Source organism: Scardinius erythrophthalmus (genome assembly GCF_964197995.2).
Source record: "Scardinius erythrophthalmus genome assembly, chromosome: 19".
In the NCBI taxonomy this organism is placed as follows: domain Eukaryota; kingdom Metazoa; phylum Chordata; class Actinopteri; order Cypriniformes; family Leuciscidae; genus Scardinius; species Scardinius erythrophthalmus.
The window spans coordinates 26155648-26170375 of record NC_138239.1 but is presented as its reverse complement, the minus strand read 5'-3'; the positions used below and the strand labels follow the sequence as shown (position 1 = coordinate 26170375).

General features: G+C 39.7%; 1 protein-coding gene across 4 annotated transcripts; it reads right to left on the bottom strand.

Annotated features, from left to right (window-relative positions):
* Positions 1 to 54: 54 nt before the first annotated feature.
* fbxo34 (F-box protein 34) lies at positions 55 to 14616 on the bottom strand. 4 transcript variants are annotated; one of them, XM_081347185.1, is made up of 3 exons: positions 14406 to 14616; positions 5420 to 5573; positions 55 to 2587 (listed from the first exon to the last, which is right to left on the bottom strand). In XM_081347185.1, exons 2-3 carry the CDS (start codon positions 5509 to 5511, stop codon positions 520 to 522), a joined length of 2160 nt encoding a protein of 719 aa, XP_081203311.1. In that variant the 5' UTR covers positions 5512 to 5573; positions 14406 to 14616; the 3' UTR covers positions 55 to 519. The 4 variants fall into 4 exon arrangements, with proteins under 4 accessions (XP_081203311.1, XP_081203313.1, XP_081203312.1 ...); XM_081347187.1 differs by lacking the exon at positions 14406 to 14616 and adding an exon at positions 13040 to 13148; XM_081347186.1 differs by lacking the exon at positions 14406 to 14616 and adding an exon at positions 8055 to 8174.
* Between the last annotated feature and the right edge of the window lie 112 nt (positions 14617 to 14728).

The window sequence follows — 14728 nt, the reverse complement described above, 5'->3', positions numbered from 1 at the left end:
GGAAATGGAGCAAATATCAATAACTCAATAACCCTACTGGCCAAGAGTTCATGTTTGCAAGTACATTGGGAGATAAAAAGAACAAATTAAAAAAAAAAAAAAGAATTATATTGCAAGGCTAGGTCAACATCAGTGCAGGAAGTGCCAGGGTGTGTCATAAAGAACAGAAGAAGAATGGTGGGTGGATTGAGAAAATAAGTTAGTCATTAATGCTTACTCGAAGTAAAAATCATCAAGCAGTACCCAGATAGAACTCTGCAAAATTCAATCTTAAAAGGTTAAAGTGCAGACCAACATTAAGGACCTGAGGAGGGATTTCGATAGGAGAACTGCTGATTGGATGGCAGAGTAAAAGTACAGAGACCCAGCAATTTCTTATTAGTTACAGCAACCTGGTTGTAAGCACTATACATCAAAAGCACACATGCTCATTGGCAATCCACAGACACAGAAAACGCATAGCCCATTCAAACTAGTCACTCTTACATAAACGCGCACTGCATGTGTCTTTCTGGCAAACTATGAGTCCTCGTCAGTGTCCCTGTTTTTCTTGTCAATTGGCACGTTGATGCTATGAAAGGCAGGGACCCAGCGGTTGTCATGAACTCCCACGTTGCATCCTGGTGAGTCTTTGTGAGATTTGCGGCAGCACATCCAGTAGCCCGGGCCATATGGTAGTGCCTGGCAGTAGGGCTTATGATGCCAACGGCAGAGCGAAACATCACCACGGTCATACCGCTTCTTGCACTGCTTGCATGGATCGTCTTTGTAGCGTGGATCACTAACCCAACGAGAGTCTGCTGGCCGTACGCCATAACTCTCAATGATAAATTTAAAGTAATGGCAGCTGCACTTGAGGGCAGCCAGGCTCTCAGTAGGCAACAAGCAGAAGATCTTTACAATGATGTGGTGAGGCAGGAAAGCCATGTACTGCTGAGGCTCCAAAAGTAGCTGGATCTTGAAGCGAGTTTCTAGGAATTCATGAGACACTAGGCGGCGTAATGGAAAAGGCACAGGCTCCTGATTAACTACGCAAGTCTCTACTCCCTTTGTCTCCTCAAAGTTTTGATGATTTTGCTCACCCACAAGTCCATCTCTGCTCTCCTCTCTGAAAGACACTGAAGTGTCCACAGAAGGCTCTTTGTTCTGAGATTTGCTCTTTGATAAGATTTGCTCCTTCAGAGGCTGAGGAGATTTGGCAAAAAACAACATGCCTGGTAGCGGCTCCTCATTGCACTCTGAGCTGGCATCCTTTGGCGAGGACTGCAGGTTATTTACCATTTCAACAGCTGTGCTAGTTCCCTGTCTTGCAATAAAAGAACTTTCTTCCTCCTTAAGGGCGCAGTTATCAAGCCCACACTGTGAGGTCTCTGTCACCTCAAGGGTCTTCGATGGGTAACACAGCTTGTCTAAATCACTACCCAGTTCCGGTGGGACACTCTCAGCTCTACAGTCCTGAGGGACAGAGGGCGACACTGGCTGTGATGGCTGCAGGTAAGGTTCTGACCCTGCTAGAAGCACACGCCCCACCTTCCTCTGTAAGCTGTTGCTTCGAGAGAGGTTTCCTCCACCTTCCCGGAGGCTTTGTCTGCTCAGGCACTGTGACTCCAACTTGGCCACCATATCCAGAACTCGAACAGACTCACTTTCCTCCTCCTGGTCCTCCAGCTGTTCTGCAACCTTGGACTGCTGCTCTGCAGGCTGAGGGATGGTTCCAACTTTGGACAAAGTGATGCTGCTGGTGCTTCGTAAGGATGGGGGTTTGGAGCTAACCTGCTGGTCACTTGCTCTTTGCTCCAAGTATGCCACCATCTCCACCACAGAGAGAATCTTTTCTTCCTCTTCTCCTTCCATCCTGACAGCATCCTCTGCAACTTCTTGGCATGGATTGATGTTCTCATTGAAGGCCTCTTGTTGAGACACTATCTGTATGTCAGGTTTTGGTAAAGGAGGTTCTACACTTTTCGATATTTCCGGGTTTCCAGACCTCCTCCTGCGCTTAGCCACAGACCAGTCACCATCCCAGCAGCCTTTGTTTTTCACAGAGACAGTCCGCAGCTCTGGAGCAACGGCTTCTGTTTCTCGAGGTGTTAAGGTGTTGTCAATAACACTATTACAAGTATTGCCGCACTTCTGAGCTGCAAAAATGGCAATTTTCTCTTTTGTGTTCCCAGGTTTAATGACAGCCCATATATCCAAAGATCCCTCTGCATCCTCTCCTTGGTAGATCCTAAGTGTTCCATCATTCTCCAAACCAGTCAAAGGTGAGAGCAGAACTAAAGAAGTAGTAAATGTTGTGACAGAGGATGCTCTACTCTTGCGGGTTCCGATTACTCTAGTTGGTGCGTTGCTCCCATTGTTGGTGCTACATCGGAGGGTGTTGGTGGAGATGACACTGAGGGGACACCGGTTGGCTGTACCGTTGCCAGATGAGCCCATGAGGCCACACGACTGGCGAACGCCCCACTCTTTCCTAAACACTCCCTGCTGGTCGACATGGAGGCCTCTTGTTCCATCGTGCACAGATTCCCGATGTATCTCCTTATCTTGTGGTTTGGGGTATGGCTTGAGATGCATGGTAGTAAACCTAAACAAAAGGGATAAAAAAAAAAGAGAATTTCAAAACAAATCCACTAAACTGTTCCACTAAAGGGCAGATAAAATTGAAATGGCAAGAAAGATAAATTCTTAAAAAAGGAAAAAACTACTTTTACTATCCATCTTAAAGGAATATTTCAGTCCAGTAGAACTTAAGCCCATTCATTTAAACTACAAAAATACTTAAAATATGGGCCAAGTTGAAAGGACTGCTATAATGGTACATTTTGCAGCTTGACAGTCCATGGTCACTACATATTTTCCCTGTACGGACAAAAAGCAGCATATTCATAGTTAAACATATGAGGTGGAGTTAAGTGCTAATTTTCATTTTCAGGTTAACTATTTCAGTGGTTTCCAACCCTGATCCTGGAGTAACCCAACACTGCACATTTTTTATTTCTCTCTTTTTTGGCACACCCATCTGGGGTCTTGGAGTCTTTACTGAGCTAATATGTAAAATCGGGTGTGTTTGATTAGGAAAACATCCACAATATGCAGTGCTGGGGGTCCTCCAGGACAGGGTTGGGAACCACTGAACTATTTCTTTAAGATGCATGTCTCTAGTCAATGAAGTAAACTCAATACCAAAAAGTATTCTTTTTAAATTTGCTCGATTCATAACATTACAACAGTGGATTTCCTTCAAGCACATTAGCTGTAAAATACTAAAATGATTAAAAAAGAAAATCTAGAAATTGATCAAAAGTCAATGCAGCAGGTTCTTAGGAATGCATTTGGGTCTGATGATTCCGTTTGTTGTAAAACGTATGGAAAATGGCAAATAACTCCTCCAGCAGAAGTAGTTTCACAGTGAGCACAAGGGCTAAGCTGTTCCCTCTGGCCCTTAGGCTGACATAATGGGAGCAGAGCCACCCAGGTCCAGACACAGCTGGGCTCTAACACAAGCACTCAGCTGACACGGACACAGCTGCCCTACAAACAAGCCTGCAGCACCACCAATAGCAGTATCTATGTGTGGGAGGACTGAACTCAAAGACACAAGTGCATATAAGGCATTCTTCTACTGCAGATTCAGACCTGATAAAGTGGTACTAGGGATTCTCACGTGACAACATGGCATGGCATTCGGACAGTGTGGACAGCTATTTCAAAGCCAAAGTGAGAGTGGGAGGCGGCAGGCTTGCTCTAAACGGAGGAGGTATGTGGGTTGCAGCCATTTATTGGATGGCAAACATGTAAAGTGAAACATGTCCATTGAGAAGAGAGAATAGCATTTGGTGTATCCTTGGAAAGCTTGCATAGCCCAGCACATCTCCTTCTGTGCCAACCTTCCTTTGTGGAAAACAGCGGGAGAGGCCAATCTCTAAGGTCAAAATCGTTTGGTTGAGCTGTTGTCTTGGATAAAAAGAGGGACAACACAAAAGGCAAGTCAACAGTGTACCCATAGACAATCGAAGCCACTCACATTTCCTGGTACAACCCTGCCTCGGACTTCCTGTTCGTACAACATTTTTTGGTGCTAGCAAAGCTCAAACATAGTAGATTCACTTTAGATGTACATAAATTCAACAGTTGGAAATAACTTGACCAGACTTCAAAGACAAGGTAGTCTGATTAAAAGGTCACCACTGAAATAAAAAGCTAATGGATTTAGATAGCTAGCTTCCCCCCTTTGTTCATGAAATAAACAAAAGTTAAACATCTAATTTGACTTCTGTATTGATGGATGACAAAATGCCACATAAAAGAGACTGTAGCACTGTACTGATTACTTCAAAACCTCAAAGGAACCTCCCAGTTTGCAAAGAAACACACTGCAGCACCATTGCTGGACAGAAGTATGATTACCCTGGAGGTACGCCAGCTCCTATCTGGCACTCAAATGCTGATTTTTACTCATTACACAACCTGGCAACAACATACAGCTGCCGCCCAGCCCTTGCCCTCAACGCACTCACAACTCAGAGTTTCCTTAAGACCATAGGCCAAAACACATGTGTGAGCTAATGATAATTTAAGGGCAAAAAAGCACAACAACATTATGTAAAAAGAAAACAAATACCCACAAGTGAAAAGCAAAACATCAGATTGAGTAACGTAAAGGATGACGTCTTCTTGTAAACGCTCATGACTTCCTCTATAAGGGGCCTGCCAGAGGACCTGGTAAACTGATTGGGGAAAAACATTTTTTTAACGAGGATGAGGTCACGATTATGAAGACTCCATTGCTCCAATTATGTTGTAACACTGTGTTCTTCCTAAAGAAAGGGCTGAGCATCTGGGTCTGCACACTTCACCACATGTGTCGCCGCAGTCTATAGCTTATGTAGTCGTAGCTTAGCGGGACAAAACAACAGAGGGGTAACTATTGGTGAGATGCAAACAGGATCTCACTTTTTTGTGAAGCTGGACGCATACAGAAAAGCTTGTTTTTCCTCTACCCACCGGATAGCACAATATGCTAAAACCTACGTTTGTTTGCCATAGTAAGACAGGATGGGAAATTGTCAACATGAGAACCATGGCTCAGTGTGTGCTAACAGTTCTACCACCGCTCAGCACAAAATTCAATATACATGATCTAAACATCTTTAAAGTTTTTGTTATAAAAACATCTAGCTGAGGGCTGATGTTGGCTGTTGTGTCCAAACAAAATAATGAAAAACAACCCTGAAGGAGGTCGACATCCGTGATGATGAACAGATGAAAGAGTTTATGTTGTTTTTCTGGAACTGAACAGCAGAAACCAGAGTGGATTCAGTCTATCTAAACAAATGTAAGTGAGTGAATTACCATCAAATTACCCTCAAAATGTGTGATGTCATGTATAGGCATGAGTGCAGTAAGTACTAATTACCTCCAGACTGATGGCGGATTGGAGGCTCGTAACCGTGGTTCCCGGTAAGGGGTGGGGTTGCAGTAACTGATAGTTTTACATTTCTGAGGCATTAGGCTCCTCCCTCCAGTGCGAGCGATGTCTCCCAACAGAAGAGCTCAGGACTCCCGCCTCACTGCAAAACAACATTGATGGACAAAACTGAGAACAGCTTGGCTTTCCAACTTAATACACATGTACATTCAATATAAGGACAGTTTTGAAACATAAGACCCTAATAGTATAAACTTACTACCAACTATAGTTTTTTATAGTATAGTTAAAATTTATTGCAGATATTTTGATTAGTTTGTACAGTTCTATCAGTAATCAAAGCATCCATTAGAACAGCTGAAGCTCTCTCTACCAGGAAACTTCTAAAGACTCTTCCGTGAGCACTTGACTCTTAACTATTGAACTGTAAACTATTAAAACACTTACTTTTAACTCCTCTCAGTTCACTTTCTGTGGTCTCACAGTGTCTTGCGTACATCTCTGTACTAGCTCATATTTGGGACTTTTCTAAGCAGTTCTGGAAACTTTTACTGCAGCTCGTCTCTTGTCTAGGTCTCTCCCTAGGTTTGTAAAGCTTTTGTTGTAGTATTCTTAATTTGCGAGTCACTTTTTAGCATAAAAAAGGCAAAATGTAAATGTAACCGAGTGTGTTTATATTCATAATCTTACACGGATTATTCTTAATAACTGTGTAGGTCATAAACAGCTTAAGCTAAATCCAATCTGCACACATTGATTTATGCCAATTACCTGGACTAATTTATTTAAAAATAAATCATCTCTAACATATCTGGTTTCTATGAGCTGATTTTTGACAGTTAACAGCAATATGCTGTACACGCTGAATGGCCACTTTAGGTTTTAAAAGGTTCTGCATACTGGTTAGTGGTGAACAAAACATGCCCTATAGGTTCTTTAGTACCATTTTGTAGTTATAATTCTAACCACTTGCAGCAATGGCTACATGCCTCAACAGAACATGAAAAAATTAACAGTACCAGCCTTTCTGCAGTACCGGTAGTATCGAGTACCGTGTCAAACTGGTACCCTCTGATAGACAACTTTCAAACGCTCCTGTGTGTATTTGTGTAAGCGCTCTGTGAAGAGCATCAAAGGTTTCCATTTACAATGCGTTTTTGCAGCGTTGCACATTGTAGCCAATCATAGACATGTTTGTTGAGTGCGTGAACACAATGCCCAATCAGAGGCGTTTTAGTCAGTCAGAATCATCTCAAATATACCAGTTTGTTCAGCGTGAGCGCTGCACGCTTGCGAATCGTTTTGTTATAACCAACAACGTATAAAGATTATGCAAATAAGAAATTCATCGTATAGGCAGCATTTTAACGGCTGCAGCTGAACTCAAGTGATATCAGCTTTGGTTCAAGGGAGCGTTCATTGCTCGGTTACTGTTTAACTTTAACTGATTCATAATTTAGCCTATATTAGTACACACACTGTAAACTTTCGGGAGTGACAACCCTATTAAAATGTGGGATTGAATCTGAAATTGCGATGTTTGACAACGGACGGACACAAAAATCTGATATATCAAAATAGATCTGTGTAGTCTGCCAATTGTTATGTTAACTGTAATGCAGTGTTAATATTAACAACAATAGTTTACAGACTAAAATTGTTACCGTGACAACCCTACATCAAAGCATCACAGATTGACATCTAGACTGTATAAAGTAATTGTGCATCCTCAAAGCCTATTGGAAACAAAGTTAAGTTTGCCTTAAATAGCCTATGAGGTCTGCAGCAACCACTTGTGAGGGTGTAATTCCAAAATAACTAGGCTATCACAAAGAGAGACACAGAAACCTACATAAGAGACAGGGAACATTGATGGAAGAAGCTTTAATAACCTGATTTGGTAAAAAACTGGGCCACAGCACCATTTTGTTAAGAATTTGTTAAGATTTAATGCACAATTTTATACACACACACACATATATACATATAATATATATATATATATATATATATATATATATATATATATATATATATATATATATATATATATATATATATATATATAACTACTTGCTATAGTATTATGTCATGTAACATCTCAAATGATAAAAAAAAGATTCACATTCTGAAGGTCAAACTACAGCTCTACTGATTATGAAAGACAACCTCATCTGGAAGCAGAAATAAAATAGAAACATGCTGAACAGAACACATGGCTCTGAATCTCTCATGCCCATTCCCTCTCCAGGGGTTAGAAAAGCAGCCAAGCAGTTTGTTTTCAAAGAGATACTTCACTCATGAAGAGCAGATAAGCCTGAAAAAAAAAAAAGTTTTTGGAACAGTACCCCCATGTCCCAACATGCGTCCTCAACGAAACGCTTGTAATAAAAACGGACACTGGCTGAGCTCACCAGTAGACAAGATTACATAGTCTCAACGGAGAGAGCAAAACAAAGCAGAGATAGCTTCATTTCCTCTTTCTATCCGTGTGTTCTGAGTACTCATGATCATGCAGCTCCTGGGGCGGATCCACAAATGAGCAACTGCCTAACAGATAGCTAGAAGTCTTTCTCTGAAGTATCATTTTTTTAACACTTAAATGACAAAAAAGTATACTCACATTCAGCCAAGCTATTCGGCAAGTCAATGCATTGCAAATTCCTCCGGTTCAACATTTGCACAGTATTCCATTACAGAGGATAGTATGTACACAGTCTTCAGCACGTGGTTTTATTGGTCTGACTGACACCCTCCAGAATTTCACCTAAGCAGCTGTGATTGGCCGGGACAGGAGGTCTCCGCTTACAAGCACGTGTGTGCCTGCCAGAGGATATAAACGCAGGTCTGATAAGGAGCCAATGGGCTATTCAAGATCCTTGCATGCCTATAAATGGCAAAGATAATCAATACTTTTGGACCTTCGCTGAAGAACGAGGACTGAGTGCAGAATCTGCGTGCACAAACTTTGCAAGCAGTGATGCAAGCAAAACAAAATGCAAGACAAACAGTAACTAAAATGAAATGTACTAAAATATACAAACAACGCATGGTGTCCTTTAAGGGCGAGGGAACTTTTCATATCGCACTTCCTTTACCTGAACTTGCTCAAGCTTTTCCAAAAACAATGGCACTCATTCAAAAGGAGAGGTGGGGCGGCTCCTTAGCTTACACAATGCCATTTCCAGACCGTCTAAAACAGACCAGCTGCTACAATGGCTTTCATAGATCTTTCCAGATCTCGGACAATGTAAAAACATAAGAGCGTAAATCAAAGAGCCATGCACCTCTCATGGTACAAACCCAAGAATTTTCAGCTGCTCTCTTAAACAGAGGAGACTTTGAGTTTGTTAAAAGTGTCTTGGAGCATCAAGTCCAAACTAAATGGGATAAGGGTACATGGTATAGTCATGTCAACTCTAAAATACTGCACACTGCAAAGTATGCTGCCAAATATTTATCAAAAATGATATGCAAAACAGTTCAAAGAGTAGCATGTTACACTGGTGTCACATGACCTCAATACACTGCATGCTTAAAGTCCCCCTGTGGTGAAAAATCAAGCTTTTAATGTTGTTTATGTCTATGTGGTGTTTTTAATATGCTTTAAAACAAACCATGTGCAAATATATAAGTCAACACCATTGCTGAGTATTTTCTCCTTAAAACTGCAGTGAACCAAAGACAGTCTCAAAAACACAGTTTGAAATCGCTGGTGTTTCTGACGTCACAAACTACCTTACCAATCAGGTCAACATATGATCATCAACAAGTGGATCCCTGAGCTGGTGTGAGTGAGTGGAGGCGGGGCTAATTTGCATATTCATAGAACCACATATACTAAATGAGGCAAGGGTGTAGAGTTACATTCAAGCTATTTTAAGGCATGATTTTTTTTTAAGGAAAAAAAACGTCTAAATATATCATTTTGATGATTTTGGTGAAGGGATTTTGATTTTGGTGAAGGGATATCACCCAGAGATTCTGTGCAGCCAGATAATTCACATACTAAGCACAGTATACATTCTAGTGTTGTAAAAAGTACCATCTATGCAATTCTATTCAAATAAATAAATACATGAATTACATAAATAAAATACTGTCAAATGTATGGGTTTTGCAATTAAAAACTGAATTACCAAATAAAAAATAAATAAAAGTTCCAGATATTTCAGCATTGATATGTATCGAAATATCGATATTTTTGACAAAACTAAAGTGCACTGATGTTGTTGTCCTAAAATTTAGCACATTAATAAGTACATTTGTACATAAACTAAGTACATTTCACTTTCAGCAGACTGAGGTTCACTTCTCTGTTCTTCAGTACAACTTCCCTTTTTCAAAAACTTTGAAGTAACTCTGTGGTTTTCCATTTCAATTCCAGCAAAGGGAGTTAATGTATTTTTCAATGCACAGAATCTGCTTTAATATTTGATTTGGTCCCATTTCAAATCAAAGCACTGAGGAGTTTTCTTTCCCATAACTGAGCCGCAGATGGGCTGTGGTGCTATTGTGCAATGATTTGCCTTCTCAAATTGCCTTCTTGCACGTTCTTGGGTCACAAACAAGCTTGCGATTATCTTTGCCCTCTCTATCCTCTGTTATTTTGATTGTTACATGGTTGTTATATGTGCTGATGTTTAAAATTCAATAAATGGTTAGGCTGGAAGTCAATAATCAGACTTGTACGTCCAAACTGATTACAAATTCAATAGTCAAAAATACTTAGAAATATACCTGCAACATACTGAATCTATAAAGAATCAATTTTAGCATAAGATTATCATGACAAAAAGAGTAGATACACAAGTCTGTTTGAGAGCAATGTTTGCATATGATATCAGAAGACTTTATGATGATCCATGAACCAACCAGTGTTAACCACTCAGCAGATTGAACTCCTTCGAAAGAGGTTAACAGAAGTTCAGTTTGATACAAAATAAGACATCAACAACTACCAGTAAAGCCTCCGATTACCCAACAGCCCCAGCTCTGAATTTCACATCTTGATAGAAGTTCACACATGCTCTATAAATGCTTCTGTGGCACTTTGAGGGACCGTCCACACAATAAGGGACGCATGTTGGAAGCGTCCAGTTGCCAAATACTATGCTGCTATTCTGACACCATACTAGGAATAGTTAGGTCAGGTCAACAAGCATGTCAACGGCCCAACCCAACGCAACCAGCAACCAGCAAGCAGCATATAAATACAGCACCGATATACACAAGGTCCATTGCATGACCTCAGACAAAACCAGGCCTTTGAACTCTTCGCCAGCTGAAACCTGATAGGCTGTGCACACCTTGTGCAATCGGCGTTCCAAAACAAATCTGTTACCACTATAACTGCTATCTGTCCTCTCTCTCTCTCGCTCTCCTATTAAATCAGCCGGTCTCATAAACGTCTGACATGTGAACACAGCCGTATGATCTCAATAAGAAGGTGTTCCAGCTACGCTAATGTTCTTAGTAGGAATCGACAGACCATCTGCAATGAGTCACTCCCTGTGAAATGTGAGTTTAGCATGCACATAAAGTACTCTAATGTGGGCTTGTGTATGAAAGAGGAGTCAAATGAGACAACTTTATGTGACTTTTTACATAAACTAAAATCAAAAGTTTGGGGTCGGTACTTTTTTTTTTTTAAGGCGTCTCTTATTTTCAGCAAGGTTACATTAACTTGATCAAGAATACAGAAGAAACATTAATTTGTCACAATTTAAAATAACTTTTCTATTTGAATATATTTTAAAATGTAATTTATTACTATAAATATTTCTATATGTTACTCCAGTCTTCAGAAATCATTCTAATATGATGATTTGCTGCTCAAGAACATTTCTGATTATCAAATGTGTGGAAACATAATACATGTTTTTTCAGGATTCATCGATGAAAACAGAAAATTAAAAATAAAACTGAATTTTTTTAAATAGAAATCTTATAGATGCTGTTACTGTCACTTTTGATGTGTTCTTTCAAAAAAAAAAAAAAATGTAATTTCTTTAAAAAAAAACTTACTAAACTGACTGACTAATAGGCTACATCATCGTCCACGAGTGAGGTCAGCTTGTTGAAGTGGATTTTTTCCTTTGCCCAATTATTCAGTACATTAGTCATTCAGGCAAGCCACAGACTAGCTGAATTTTAAAAGCATGTAGTTTAATACATCCCTGTTGTGCATTTCTGCCTATAAACATTAGGCAAAACCATCATGCCAAACCAGAACAAAAAGACTTGGTCAGAGGTAGACGGGAAAACAGCATGCATTAAGACTGCATTATTAATTGTGAAAAACAAAGGCTCTGGATTTCACGTGCCGCCCAAATAACGCAGAGTGTGTCAGCCACGGTTTAACATTTTGCCACACAAATACTTCAAAGCATTTCAAGCTTGATGAAAAAAACACACTAAACCCCAGTTCGAAAGAAGGCAATGCAATCCAAAGTACTATTCAGCAGACTTGTCTATGTTCAAGACAAAAGCTTGTCCCAACCTGCTGGGTATTTCTTCCCTGTGAGAAGCTTGTATAAAAGCTTTCCGTGGTTTGCGGAGTGAGGTAAGATACACCTTTCTGCTCCACACTTCCCTTTAGCCTGTCACATGACCCCAGGTCGAGTGACCAAACAGGTTCTTGAGCTGTGGAAGCAGTCCACTTGTCAGACTTCCCTTGCAAGCGCCGCAGGGTTAATTGCATTCAAACAGGTGGCTGTGCTCAATTGTGCTTTATGAAGCATTCACTTAACTAGGTATATTCTCACTGCATTGCATTAGGCACTAGGCAGACAGAAAAACAGCAGAGGAGGGCTGGTGCTGCAATTCTGCACGTTTCAACATGACACCGGTTGCTTAAATCAACACTTTTACTTGCCAAATAAACTTAAAATGTCTGCCAAATAAACCAACCTCTTGAATGGTCTGATTAATGGGAATTGTTTAAAGTACTCATTAGACGTGGTCTGAGACTACATGCTAGATTTCTGTGGCATAACTAAAATAACTTGACAAAACACTAAAAACTTAATTTGCATCTCATCACTATACAATTATGGTATGACACTAACCAGTCAAGAGTCATTAAGCACTGGTTGGTGTTGGACTTTCCGGGTTGCGTATTATAAAATGTATTGTTTGCTTTACAACAACTTCACAGGCTATTCTGCAACTCAAGTTGTTCTCTAAGATATGACTGAAATCTAGATTGAAAAACCTTCTAGAAGAAAAAACATTGGGTGACACCTTGATCTCATTGACCAACCTGAAATAAAATAAAAAAAACCTGAAAAAGTAAATGCACATGTATCTGAAAAAAAAACATGGCCTTCCAGATAACAAAAGGACAGCAGAAAATTGCTGCAACCACAAACAAATCTACCCCACACCATCTGACAAATAACCGTGAGAACATTTATCACGTCTATAACGGGATGTATGGCCTGGTTTTGACATGCCACATAACAGCTGACCAGCAAAAGATAAAAGCCACTCTTTGCACTCCTGATCTGCAATTACCAAAACTGTAGAGCTTCAAAATGCTCATTCCACCTCCCCCCATTACGGAAACAAGGCTTGCGGATCAGCCCAATGTTGGGAACAACTGACCTGTTAAAAACAAGCCAGGCTTCAGATCAAAATTTGGCTGCAAGCATGTCTTCAGGAAAGCAGACTTGTACCAACTACAAAAAATTAGAGATTGATCAATATTATTTTTGTTTGACCATTTACAGTAAAGCTTATGTTTCTTAGTGTCTCATAACCATGGCCTATAGTGTAAAAAAACCTATAGTTTTAAGTAACTTTTAATTTAGACAGACAATGCATTTAATAAGCAAACAAATGTATTTCATATATCTGGTCAAATCGATTAAATAATTTCTGCATCAGTTATAACTGAGATAATTGCATCAACACCTTACACAGGGGCAAAGTTCAGATATCTAATTAACTAGTTAAACATTATAAGTTCTTTGCTGCTTTAGCGTCTCGCTCACATCCAATATCTTACCATGTTTTCTCAGGTCAACTAATGCACATGATGTGTCTGTGTTTGTGTTAAATGACAGCAAGTAGATGGGGTAGAGAGATCTCTGCAGAAGTCATAGAATAATTTCCTTACAATTAGCTTGTTGTTGTGATTATATCCTTACAATATGGATTATGATTGGTATAATACAGCATGTTTGCCAAATTCTCATTTGTAGGTCATCTGAAAGAGTTCAAGAGAGTCAGAAATTCATTTCAAATGTGACTTCTTGAAAACCACCAAAAACACTTAGAATTCACTAAAATCTGATAAAAACTCTCAAAAATGTAAGACACACTTCATTAAAATAATAAAAACAAACCTGAAAGCTAAATGAAAATGAACAACATGGAAAACAGAAAACCTTAAACTAGGAACTGGCCATTGCACCAAAAAAAAAAGAAGAAAAAAAAAAGTCGTCAACAAAGTTATTCATTAGGGACCACAAGATACACACGAGTAATCTGCACTTATTTACACCCTTTTAAAACGACAGAGCTGACAAATAAATACATATAACTCGGAAAAAAATAACTCATAATATTAATAAGTGTGATAGTACTGCGTCTATCCTCATTAGCACTAAAGCTAACTGACAGAAACGCCATGACATACATCTGCTCTCTAGAGGAGAGAAAAATGGGGGTACTTAAACGATTATATGCATTTAAATACACATGCATAATCAATAAATTATCAAAAATAAGTCATTTAGATTCTATTAAGGATGTATGTCCTGTTTTGGAGGTGTTTAAATGCTAGTTCCGCTCAGTATATGCCAAACCGAGTCAACAGGGAAAAACACTGTATAAATGCTACATCTAAATCACTTTAGATGCCAAATAAATCCATTCAAACTCTGGTAACGCCACAGATAAAGGTATTTATGACTGACACGTAGTAGCAATAAGCCTAACATGAGGAAATAGAAGAATAAAAACTGACCTGAGAAAAAATAGAATAAAAGTCGAAATGGAGAGGTGAAATCACTTGCTGAAGGGGAAACTCTTCGTCGCCTTGTTCTTCTGTCTTTACTGCAGTGAATTCATATCATCTTGTCATAATTTTAAGTCGTGTGTCCTTCAGGACTCAACGCTTCATTTATGTGTGTGTGTGTGTGTGTGTGATCAGATCAGGTGAACGCGCAGCGGACACTGCCTCATATATTACGAGCACGCGCATAAAGGCACGCTAGCGAGCGTGCACGCACCCACCCAGAAGAGAAATATAGAGCACTGCTTGGGATGGGCACAAGACAATGTAGGTTT

What these genes read in the sequence shown, in the direction of transcription:
- fbxo34 (XM_081347185.1), bottom strand. Translation starts at nt 5,511, where the DNA reads ATGCCTCAGAAATGTAAAACTATCAGTTACTGCAACCCCACCCCTTAC. An exon ending in AATCCGCCATCAGTCTGGAG is followed by an intron (nt 2,588 to 5,419) that starts GTAATTAGTACT and finishes CCTTTTGTTTAG; the next exon opens with GTTTACTACCATGCATCTCA.